The sequence below is a fragment of the Nilaparvata lugens genome, chromosome 8 (genome assembly GCF_014356525.2).
Source record: "Nilaparvata lugens isolate BPH chromosome 8, ASM1435652v1, whole genome shotgun sequence".
Classification (NCBI taxonomy): Eukaryota; Metazoa; Arthropoda; class Insecta; order Hemiptera; family Delphacidae; genus Nilaparvata; species Nilaparvata lugens.
This window is the reverse complement of record NC_052511.1, coordinates 21,047,582-21,060,164: the sequence shown is the minus strand read 5'-3', so window position 1 is coordinate 21,060,164 and position 12,583 is coordinate 21,047,582. Positions and strand designations below refer to the sequence as shown.

Sequence of the window (12,583 nt, the reverse complement as noted above, 5' to 3'; positions counted from 1 at the left end):
ATTAATTAAACATACATGAATAAAAGGCATATAGAAACAACCAAATTGAGAAAAATTGTGTTTGCAAGAGAAAGAAAATTTAAATCAGGAGATGGTATCAATGGAACTCCCAGATCAGAAAATCCTAGAGACTTATCAAACTTGTGTTTAGTTAGCAACAAAAAAATAAATTTGCAGACCAGGAGTAAAGGAATTATTGAGATTTAGTTAGCAAGAAGATTGTATTTACAAGAGAGAATGTAACACACAAGAGAAGTAAGAGAGGAAAAGGAAATTAGATTTGATAAATTTTCAAGTAACAATATTTACCATTTATTGACCATTATTGTCCAATAAATTGGTATGTAACGTAATAATATTCATTCAATGTGTTTCATAAACTATGAGCGGAAGAAAAACCTATAGAAAAATCTGGAGATGAATGGAATTTACTTTATGATAACATAATAATATTGTTTTGAATACTTGTATCTAAATAAATTGGTGGATTTTAAGCCAATAAACGTTCTATCAGGGGCCGTTTTATGAACGTCACTACATCCACACATGAAAAAACTCCACACTTATAATTAGTTATAAATTTTACTAGAGTAATTTCAAAGATAGCTCAATGTGCATGAGGAGATCTACACTTGCACATTAAGTTACGATTGAACGTATGAGTGCCTCATACAAATCCTCAATTCGTTTAGTAGTGAACACCTTTAAAATTTGACTTTCACAAAGGTGATTTGACGTTGAAAAAAAAAACAAAATTTCGACATGTATCCTACATAAATCCTTAAGATTGTGTAAAACTAGTGTAAAACGTGATTCTTGAAGAAGTCTGTATTATGTTATGATATAATTGGATAGTGAAATTGTATGACAACTGACCAGTTCCCATCCTGGGGAGTTGTCCCATGATGATGTTTTCGGAGACTCCACGCATGGGATCCACCTCGGCATGAGATGCGGCGTCCATCAACACGTCCACTGTTTCCTCGAACGAGCATCTCATCAAGGCACCCGTGTCCTGAGCAATCAATCAACATATTAACCATCAGGCAGGCAAGTCATTAAACATCTTCATATAATATAATGTTAGTTTAAGTAATGGTTGTATTCCAAGCCTTCAAAGCACTCGTTAAATCATCAACTTACATGTAACTCGTGCATGGTGCATTAACGATTCTTATAATTCAACCTTAACTAACACTATTTTATGTACGAACAATTACATACAACGGCCGTAGTATAGGTTACAAAAATGACTAAACGGTATTAACAGGGTAGAAAGCTCATCGTAACAGTAGGTGAATAGCTATTTCATCTATATATTTTGTAGGATAAAAAATAAATATAAAGAATGAGATGCCGCTAAAAATTCTATTCCAAAATGTAAGCCTAGTCAAGATTAAGGTTATGTTCAAACCTACCTCAAAGATTAGAGGTCGGAAAAAGCAAAGCTGGAGTTGACTATCAATTAAAGTTTAAAAGAGTTGATGAACAAAAAAATAATACTACAATAATTGAAAAAATTCTGAATTAAATGAACTGAAATTAAACACATTAATACTAAAATAAGCACAACGAAGCTTGATCATAGAACTTCAAATAGTGAATTGAAGACAAAAAACTTGGATCATTTCTATGACAGTACAACAATATTGAGACAAGTTTCATTGTAGTAGTAGAGTCAATGGAACTAGATAAGATGGAATATTCCAGCCAGTTAATTTTAAACTACAATAATTGATTTTGTTATCATATTTCACAGTTTAGAAAACATATTGAACTAGTACTAGATGTACTAGTGGACTAGATGTATTTAATTTTGTGAATAAAGACTTTGATTTGAGTAAATTTATTTCTGTTTGTTGTTACAGAGCAGAAATTCATTGGAAAGCACCAAAGACCTTAAAGATGCATAGACTCACAAGCAGCGCTAGTGTCGTACTTGGAATCAAGGTCTATAAATAAAGGTTATTATGGACCTTGTTGGAATTAAAATCGGCCATTGAGGGGGCAACCTGGAAGATTATTACATACCAAGACCTTTTTAATCTATAATATTACAAATATATAAAATATCTCGGGCTAAAATACCTCAATGGCAGCCTTCAATTTCAAGTAAGCATTGGGAAGGCATGGGCATTGTGGGTCTATACCTTTTCAAGGCCTTTGGAAAGCACCAATTTATAAGTGTATGGAAAATTCCAGTTAATGTTGATAAGAGCGTGCATTGAGACTTGGTAGCTTTCTCTAACCTGTCGATTGATTCCGTGACGTGTGATGGCCATGAGATGACCCTTGGCTGTCATGACGTCACAAAGCAGAGCCAAATGACGGTAGTTGACGTACAGACCGTAGAACTGTAGCACAGCGTTCATTTCCTTCTCCACTGATTTACGGACGGCTTCGATACCCAGTACCTGACAAAATTCAAATTGAAATTAAAACCAGATATAATTTATTTACTGAAATAAATGAGGTGATCTATTACCTCATAATTGGGGCGATGAAACATGAATAGATCTACAGGTTTAGGTAGATACAAGAATAGAACCCATGGAGTTACAGAATAAAAACTATAAAATAATAAAAGAAAGAATCGGCTTATACACGTATGGGATAGGAAAAACATAATTGACTGACGCATCATCACTTATGAACTAATGATCTGATTAACTTGCAAATTTACATCAAGATTCTGAATTTACCGAGGATGGTTATATGTATATTTTTATTCTTATTAATCAATCAATTTCAATTTATAATTAAAAGATATTCATTCAATTTGTGATTAGAAGTTTACACAACGATAAAAGCCCACCCAAAATCACATCTGAACCACTGAACTGATAACTTGAAATTTCGCATATAGAATCCTGATTTACCGAGGATGGTTAAAGGTCAATTTCTATTTCTTCAAGATTTCAGTACGGTACGTCAAGTTTTCAGTTTGTCAAATGCTTCAAACAGACCCTTGCGGAGCATGGGTCACCTGCTAGTATTTCATTAATTAATATTTTATTGCGAAATATACAACAGTAACTCAAGGATCTCATGTCTTACCGAGAAAATTTCACAAATATCGTTGGAGCAGGTTCGGACCGGATCCACGTCCCTCTCGCTGAGCACTTTCATGAGACTGGTGCCGTCAGTCTCAAGCAGCCAATCGGCAATAGCCTTGAACTCCCCACTCTCCGTGATGATGATACGTTTCTTCGAGTCGGTTTGCGGCAGATGCATGTATACCTTTGAAATTGCTTCGATACCCTACAAAATAATTTCGAAATTTTAGTGACAATATATTTGAAAAGCAAATTACCCTAAAAGAAAAAATGTTATTTGACAATCACAAATTTAGAATATTTAAAACTGAGAATTAAATTGAAGGAATTGAATTGGAATATATGAACTCAATTATTCTACAGATATACACTGATATCAACTTTATTACAGCAATCACAAATTTAGAATCTTTAAAACTGAAAATCAAATTGAAGGAATTTGAAAGCAATTCAATTAGAATATTAAAACTCAATAGTTCTACAGACTTTCACTAATGTCAATAAACGTATAGATTGCCATTTAAACATGAGTGTAACATGTGATATTGAGTAACACTTTTTCAATCTACACATGAGGCATTTTCAGACATGCGGAGTAATTTACATGGTTCACAAGCAAACGCGCGTTTTGAACCCATTTCCCGAGTTACATGAAAATAATTTCTCATTATTCACTGTTGCTTAAACTTGATATTGACATAAATTATTTCCTATCATAACATTGATTTTACAGAGAACACAAAATTTGTCGAAATTTGAAGGTGGAGTCAAATTGAGCCAACAATTTACAACCTGTACAAGACTGTAATACATTTCAACAATAACTATACAATTTAAGTAAATTTTCCCATTTAGTCAACTTATGAGGGAATGATTCTGTCTGCTTTTTGGTTTTTATTGAGCTGATTTTGTGAAAGAAACAAATGAGAAACTGATAAGGGATTACTGATTGACAAAGTCAAATTACTGAAAAGTGAGAAAGACATTCTTACAACGTTCAAATACAATTTAAAACCATCTTTAAATTCCAACCTCGAAAATAGCATATTGAACACTCACAGTATTTTTGAGATTCTGGATTGTGTATTCAATATCAATGAATTGTATGGTAAATATTTTCTGAAGATTCCAAAGAACTTGTAAAGCCAGTTACACACACATAGAATTTTGGACGTTCAATTTTTTGCCGTCATTATGAATTCTACCAGATTAAACGAACTTGACAAACATCATCTGTTTAATCTAATAGAATTTATAAGGACGGCAAAATACCTTACAAACAAAAATAGATGTGTATGTGCGGGGTTTTATGAATTCTACCAGATTAAACGGAACTTGACAAACATTAAAAGCTGTTTAATAGAATTTATATAAAGAAGGCAAAAAATCGTACGTCCAAAAATCCATGTGTGTGTGTAACTAGAATAATAAAATTAAATTCAACATTTCTAGTTTATTTATTTCTGGACTGAAAAGTGGACTCAAATCAATTCAAGTGGATAGCATAACCTATAATTTTTATTCATTCATAACTCTACCTTCATTGTATTATCATTCATCCCATCATCTTAGGCTTAAAATACTTCTAAAGTCGCCTTTGTAAAATAATAAATACATTTATTTCCTATAAAAAATACAACAAGCAATTAAAACATAAAAAGTACAAAATATCTAGAATATAATACAATGAGTCTATAAAAGTCTATACAATGAGTCTATGAGTCTATAATTAATTCTATTGGAAATTAACCTACTCAACTATGGGAAACCCAGGTACTAGAGTAGGTGTTAGTACAGTTTTTGTTATAGATTGTGGGTGGGGGTGCAAACTGCAAATACGTTGGGTAAGTGAGCTCACATATTGTTTGAGATTATGTTTTCTATATGATGTCTTCCAGTTGAAATAATCCAGTTCTTAGCGGCAGTTTTGAATCTTCTTGGGTTTTCTATTGACTTGATAATAAATAATAATAATAACACGAACCTGTAAGGTCATGTCAGACAACATGTTGGCCTCAATACACCTGAGGAACATGTCGTCCTCCATTTTGTCGACGGTCTCCTCCTCGTCCTGCAGTTTGTTCTCGTCGCTGTTCATGATTCGGATGCGCAGCACCAGCTTCTCGGCGTTGTCGTCATTGAAGATGCAGTTCAGGTCGTCACCGAAGCCGGCGTTTACTTTCTCCGAGATCTGTTCCATTGTCAGTTTCTTATCTAAAACACACACATACAATTTTTAATAGTTAATAAAAATAAATTTCATTTCCATTAATATACAAACAAGCTATCTAATCAATGAAATGTACATAATATTCAAAAGTAGAATATATGAAATTTACTACAAATATAAATAAATGGAATTTTTTCGGAAATTAACCTACTCAACTATGGGAAACCCATCTACTGGAGCAGGTGTAGTAGTAATACATTTAGAGTGGGGGTGCAAATACATTCAGTAAATGAGTTCGTCTTTTGTTCGAAATTATGTTTTCTATATTATGTCTTCCAGTTGTTGTCATCCAGTTTTTAACGGCGCATTTAAATTTTCTTGAGTTTTCTATTATCTTGATGTGTTCAGGAAGTAAATTGTGGAGTTTTAAATTCGTTGATTTTATAGTTGAGATACTTTAGTTCCCTTTAGCTTTCAAAGCAGTATTCATATTCAATACATTCTGAGTATTTGAATCAAGGCATCATATACTTAAACCATAGACAATAAATTTGCTAGTCATTGCAACTAGCGAACGTTTGAAAAATACACAGATTGAGATTGAACAGCTCTAGGCAATGCAATAACCATTACAGTAAGGAGTATTGTACTAATGGGAGACTAGAAGGGAGAAGTAAAGCAGTGTAGAGAAGTGAGGACAAACAAAACCAATAATAAGACTGACTGCAGAAACTGATAGATTCGAACGCACCTGTCATCCTCTTACGATCCAACTCAATACGTAGCAGCCAGGGTGAAATACGAGTTGGATCAAAGTCAGGCATTTCGTAGTAGACGTTCACAAACTCCTGATCCTCAGGTATGACGGTATTCTGCGGGTCGGGATCGTAGTAGATTGCTGTATTGGCTGTCACCTATTACAGAAAAGCAAGTGATTAATAAATGTATTACAGCAACACAAAATACACTTGGATCTCAAAAAATGACATTAGTATACCGGTATCTGAAGCTTTATATTATGAATTTACAAATTTGGTAGTGTAAAATTAGTGCAAATTTGAAAAATTAGAGTAATTGTAGTACTTAATTAGAAATGTAACATTTCTCTGGTTCGAGATTCATTTCAACAAGTTTCAATTAAAAAAATACAGACCAGGTTAAAGGACCAGCTTCTTTAAAAAAATAATAGTGAAATAAGGTTGAAATATGTGGCTATCATAATAACATAATAATAATATCGAACACTATTGTAGTGCTCCTCAGCAATTTATTCATCCGAAAACTTTGGATAACTCTGACCAACAATCCGGTTCATTCACCAACTAATGACTTACTCATTTTGATTTTTGTGCATTTGGTTGCAGAAGTTAATTTAATTTTGCTTTTTACTCAATGAAAATAGCCTTTTGAATCATTCTGAGTCCATCGGGAACTGCAACAATTATTATTAATCAACGTAGCCTTTACAGCTATTTATAGCCTTCAAAATTGACAGCCTTAAAAATTTAATTTTTCTTGAATATTGAAATCTTTGAAAACAAGACAATAGCTGCATAACCTCCATTGTGTGCAAAGTTTTCCAATCAATAAATGCTGTCAGTTTGAAGTAAATCTTGAAAACTCGGTAAAAAACGTGATATCACCACTTTTCTGACACAGCCCAAAGTATTATTGTGTATTTTGTTGGTTGAAATAAATAATTGAACATACCTTCCTGAGCGTAGTGTGCTCGAGTCGACACAACACATTCTTGGCCTTCTCGGCGTCCCTGGCTGCGGCGCCGGTCAAAAAGACAGTTAGCGACGGCGCCTTGGGCCGCTTGCTGATGTTGATGATTTCCTTGAGCCGCGGCACACCCAATGTCACGTTCTTCGACGACACTCCGGCGAAATGGAACGTGTTCAGTGTCATCTGGGTGGCCGGCTCTCCCAGCGACTGTGCGGCCAGCGCGCCAACCATTTCACCGGGTTGACACTAAAAAATACCCGTAAAGAGATCCATCAGAACAATGTATAATTCACAATAATACACACTAACATTTATGATTGGGTCAATAGTAACCGAAAATGCACAATACATAATAATGCTCTCTTATTTATGGTAATGTCAACTAAAATAAAATTACAGCTTCGATATTTCACTTTAATTCAGAGTTTGGAGGTTTAATTGGGTACATTCAATCAATATAAGTTTGTGACATTGTTATAGTTATTGAAGAAATGTTCCGAGTATTGTCATTCCAGTGGGAATGAATTCATTCATTGAGAGATTAGTTTTTTAGTAGGCCAACAGACATTTTTGAACTATAAATGGGGTTCAATTGTGGAATGAGGAAAGGGGTAAAGAGAGAAAACCTAGTCACACTAAAAATATTAGAATTAATAAATCACTGAAAGCCATAAAATACGAAAAAAGCTATAATTTGATAAGTTGCAGCACACAGTCTTATCTTGTTGGCTGAAAAGATTTTTTCTTAATTGAAGAGGATCTTAACTATGTTTATACCGATTCACTAGTGATAGTATTGTTTTGGAATATCCACTGCAATTTAATTCAACTGTAATTTTTGTTATTTCTTAACTAATATGTATAATTAGCTGGTGAAGTATTTATGAATATATGTGTGAATATTGCAACTTTTTTTCAACCTTCAATATTTCCGGCTTGATCAATAATATTATTATTGTACCCTCACATGTGTCAACGACGAATGCCCGTTTGCACAGAAGTCTGTTAAATTTCAACTGAGTTTAAGTGCTCCTTAAGGCTGTGCAAAGGCTAAAAATAAACTTTCTACTGGTGATATTTTTCAAAGTTTTTCGATCTGTATATCATCAAGCTATCAAAATGAGAAAGTTTTCTCAGGAAAGCATTTTTTTCCGATCATTACTTTTTAAAATATGAGTGCACTAAGATTACATTTTTGGGACAGAGCATTTCAAATTCGGTAGGAGATAAATCCATGAGATTTAAAGGATAGATTCTTCATGGTTTTGTTGATCTAGTAAAACAAAAATTTCTGAAAATATAAATTTTCGAAAAAGTTATTCAATTTAATAAAAATGACCAAAAATGACTTTTAGTTGAGTATTTTCCGCTTTCCTGATTGGTTTTTGTGGCATTTGAACGTCATTCAATCACCGTTAACGTTTAACAGTCTTTGGTGCAACCGGCCTAAGTCTTGAAAATAATTTCACTATTTAATGGTATACAGAAAGATTACTGTAGGCAAATTGTCGAGGCGATCATTTCGTAAGGAGATCATGTAATTAGTAAAACATTGTATTGAAGATGTAAGCAACCGACCTGCGCCTGCTGGAATCGATTCTCGATTTCGCCGACGAGCCACTCGAACGCCTCGGTGGAAAGGCGGAACTTCTCTGAGACGAGCTTGGTGCAAAGTGTGGAGCGCACCAGACATTGGAAGAGCAGCGTCGCGTTCTCGTTGGCCTGCCGGCTCAGGTGGTCGTTGCCCGCCACTATTATGCACTTCTGCAGCAGGTCTCGCACTCCTAACAACCAAACCCCAAACCAACATATTAAACTATGATGTTGGATTGTTTCAATGGTCTGATATAATAATAGTTTTAATTAATATTTCTAGTACTTTGGAGTTAAGAGATTGAAAAATACGGTGCTTCCAAAACTGAAGTGTGTTTTGGCACTAAAAAACCAATGAAGTTGACGAAAAAAGATTTGAAAATATATTTCGAGTAAAGATGATTAGGGTGTAATAATTACTCCAGAAGTTTCCGCCATGTTCAAATTATACCTTAACAAAAAATCGAGTACTAGTAGAAGGTCGAAAAGAACCTATTTTGATTTGAGATCTTCAAGCTTAAACAATTTTAATCTCTATGGGAAAGGGATAGATATTGAGAAATCCTATTCCATGTGAATATTAGTTGAAATTCACATACAATTAATTGTAATACACTACCTACTATAGATGGTGCAATCTATAAAAATATAAATGTTAAAATTACAGCGGCGTGAGGGGGAATTGAGTATAGCGCTTGCCCTTTGTTTATCTCGCATTTAGCACTCGCTGGCAGAGCGGCTAACCTTACATCCTCTTCACTGGCCTACCTTTTTCTAGAGAAAAAGGTCTACGTGTGTACAAGCCTATGTGTACAACAAGATCTATGTGTAAATGGCCTATAGATTGACAGTGGTACAAGGCGATACATAATTACCAACCTTACTCTAAAACTCTAGATGTCTATATCAATTACAAAACAAGTTAAAACTAGCCAAATCATACCTGTTCCATTATTATGAATGATAAAGTATTAGCTAAGCTAGTAGAGTTATAGTAACTACTTATTACGGTACATAATTATGCTATAATATGCCTAAAAAATGACGTTAAATTAGTTAAAATTAGTGGGTGTCTATGATTTGATCTTTCTAGTTGTGGGGCCTGATGTTATAAGTAGTTACTGAAAATTTACTATAATTAATAGAAAGTTTGTTTACAAAGTATCAATAAAAACCTAACATTAACGTTTTTGTAAGCATATGAGTCAATCCTGTCTCTTATATCCCAGTTGATAAATTCAAGAATACAGTGTTAGGTTAAATTAAGATAAGATTGGTCAATGAGCTATAATCCTTTGACAAAAGCTCAATTTTTGAGAAGAGAACGCAATACCCATAATGAATTTCTCAGCCTGTAACCTGTAGATTTTCATAAATCGGCCTCACCTTGTATAACTTTCATGGGACTGAGATCGGTGGGCGCGCGCTTGTTGATGTGGAATATCTTCTGCACATTCCAGATCATGCGCTTGAGGTTGCAGGGCAGCACCACCTTGGACTCGCCACTGGGGAAGATGGAGCGCAGTGCCTCCCTGTCACGTGACAGCTGCTCCCACTCCTTCTCCAGCTCCGATATCACCTCTCCACTGCCCACTATCTCTCGCAGCACGTCTTCCGAGAAGATTTTACGCAGATGTCTGCAAAACAATCATTATATGATTATTATATATAATATAATAAAATAAATAAATAAATTTTGGAAAAAACTATGCATAGAGAAGCATCCTAAATATGACATGGTTTTCTGAAAACATTCACAGCGTTATTTTAGTTGCTAAGCCACGTTAGAGTTGAATTGAATGATTTTCTGATCCCAATTGCCCCACTTCACCCTTAATGGTAAGGTGCCCCTCTCGTTGGCGGCGTTAAACTTTACAATTACATTTAAACCATTTTCTCTAGCATCAAGATTTCCGAGGGTCAGGTCACAACAATAATTAAATAAGTACATAACTTAAAAACTATCCGAGATGAAATTAATTTTTCTCATGCAAAAAATGTTGAATAGAAATGTTGGGAAAACTATGCATAGAGAAACAAAAAATGTTTCTATGTATAGAGAAGTGGTTTATGGAGTCACCATTTTACTCTGTGGAGGAATATTTTGAGCCAACAGAAACTCCATCTGAATCTGTGAAGCTTTGACAATGATGCTATTATGGGCAAGGCCATCTTGATAAAAGTTGTAACATTTTTTATTCTAAATGTTTTACATGTTTGACTAAGTGAAAAACAATTAATGTTGAATAATAAGTGTTTTATTTCTGACATATTATTGTTTATTGTTTTTGAAGGGACGGATTCAAGGATCCAAAGGTTCAAAGATCCTCACACGTCAACCGAAGCTTATTGTGTTCCCAAGTAGTATGTTAGTTAGGCAAATCAATACATGTGTCCTTTACAAGAACCAGGAGTTTTTCACTATACTAACATCCCATTCATCACCTGGTTGCTTGTCGAAATCCAGTGTGATATGCTTGGCAGTCTCTTCAGTCCTCGTGACCTACGTGAGTTCCACTCATGGCCTTCTTTGAAGGTTCTTCCGCTTAGGAAGGGGCGGCCAAGTTGCCTCTAGGGCGCCCGGCCACCCTTGACTCAGCCTCTTGACCCACATTTGAGCCTTGAGTTTCACCCATCTCTGGACTCTTGGGGGTTTTTCCCTCCGAAACTTCGCAGGGTCAAAAGACTCACCTCTCCCAAGAAGTTCTGCCTAAATGGCCGCCCTTCTTTGAGCAGTGGTGAGGTTTAGTCTCTCCACCCAAAACTCGTGAACTACGTGAGTTCCACTCCTGGTCTTTTTGTAGGTCCTTCCGCTGAAGAAGGGGTCGCCAAACTACCTCTAGGGCACCTGGCCACCCTCGACTCAGCCTCTTGACCCGCATTCGTTCCTGGAGTTTTACCCATCTCTGGTCTCTTGGGTTTTTCTTCTTGCCCCTCCGAAACTGCCCTGATGGGGCAGATCCCGTGGGTTTGGAGGCAAGGCAACTTCCGGAGTTGCCTTGGGGTCCCTTTTAGTCGCCTCCTACGACAAGCAGGGATACTGTGGGTGAATTCTGGTTTTCAACACATTACTAAGGAGAGAAGTATGAATTAAGTAACATCCCAAGTTTGAAATGGGTTCAAAATTTTCACAGCGTTAATTTAGTCGCTATGCCACATTCAAAGTTGAATAATTATATGATTTTCTGATCGCGGATGCCCCACTTCACCCTAAATGGTGAGGTGCCCCTCCCGTTGACTGACCTCTCGTTGGCGGCGTCAAACTTGAACATGTTCTCGAACTTGGCGTTGGAGAGGTCGATGGAGGCGATCTTCTGGAACTCGACCGTCTCGCCGCAGAGGCCATCCTCGCCGTATCGCAACTGGATCAGCTGACCCACTGAGTTACGCACTGTGCCGTCGTAGTGCACCATCACCGACTCCATAGCTTTGATCAGACGACGCTGGATATAACCTGAACAACACAAGTCAAAAAATAACTAACAGAAAATGAAAAAAATACGCAAATAAGAATAATCATGATATAATTTTTTATCTATTATTCCCTTGTTTTATAAAAAATATTGTTGTTAAAAGATGTTATGTTGAACTGACAGAATTGTCAATAATTTTCGTTTAGTTTCTAAGATGAATAAATATAAATAACCTTTTGAATTGAATTTTAAAAAAGAAAATGAGTATGTTCATCACTAAAGGACCAATCTTATAAGGTTATCAAGAACTGAATGTAAACTTCCGGATGAAATGAATAAAAGACACATCCAAATAGAAAGCCACTTCAAACTCATGAAAATACCTCTTTTCACAACCCTCGACTTGTTTTCTACTCAGATGAATAAATTCCTATCAAGCTCAGTAGAAAGCGGTTGGACACGCGGCCATATTGTTTGAATAGTGTGTTTGTCTTTTCGGCCTCAAAATTTTATAGTTTTTCAAAGTTTGGAATTTTCTGAATATTTGTAATTGATTCAATTCAATTTGGAAGTATTTTTTCAATTGTAAATTAAGTGTATAACTGAAGAATGTTGAAGTGACA

The 12,583-nt window shown here is 35.3% G+C and overlaps 1 protein-coding gene across 1 annotated transcript in view; it reads right to left on the bottom strand.

Annotated features, from left to right (window-relative positions):
- Positions 1-12,583, bottom strand: part of LOC111048005 (DNA-directed RNA polymerase II subunit RPB1) — a 32,602-nt gene that overhangs the window by 2,508 nt on the left and 17,511 nt on the right. Inside the window, exons 14-22 of the mRNA XM_039435089.1 lie at positions 11,791-12,001; positions 9,934-10,184; positions 8,533-8,738; positions 6,937-7,200; positions 5,978-6,140; positions 5,041-5,270; positions 3,058-3,261; positions 2,250-2,414; positions 877-1,015 (exon numbers count right to left, since the gene is read on the bottom strand). Coding sequence (XP_039291023.1) covers positions 877-1,015; positions 2,250-2,414; positions 3,058-3,261; positions 5,041-5,270; positions 5,978-6,140; positions 6,937-7,200; positions 8,533-8,738; positions 9,934-10,184; positions 11,791-12,001 — 1,833 coding nt within the window. The remainder of the gene's footprint in view (positions 1-876; positions 1,016-2,249; positions 2,415-3,057; positions 3,262-5,040; positions 5,271-5,977; positions 6,141-6,936; positions 7,201-8,532; positions 8,739-9,933; positions 10,185-11,790; positions 12,002-12,583) is intronic.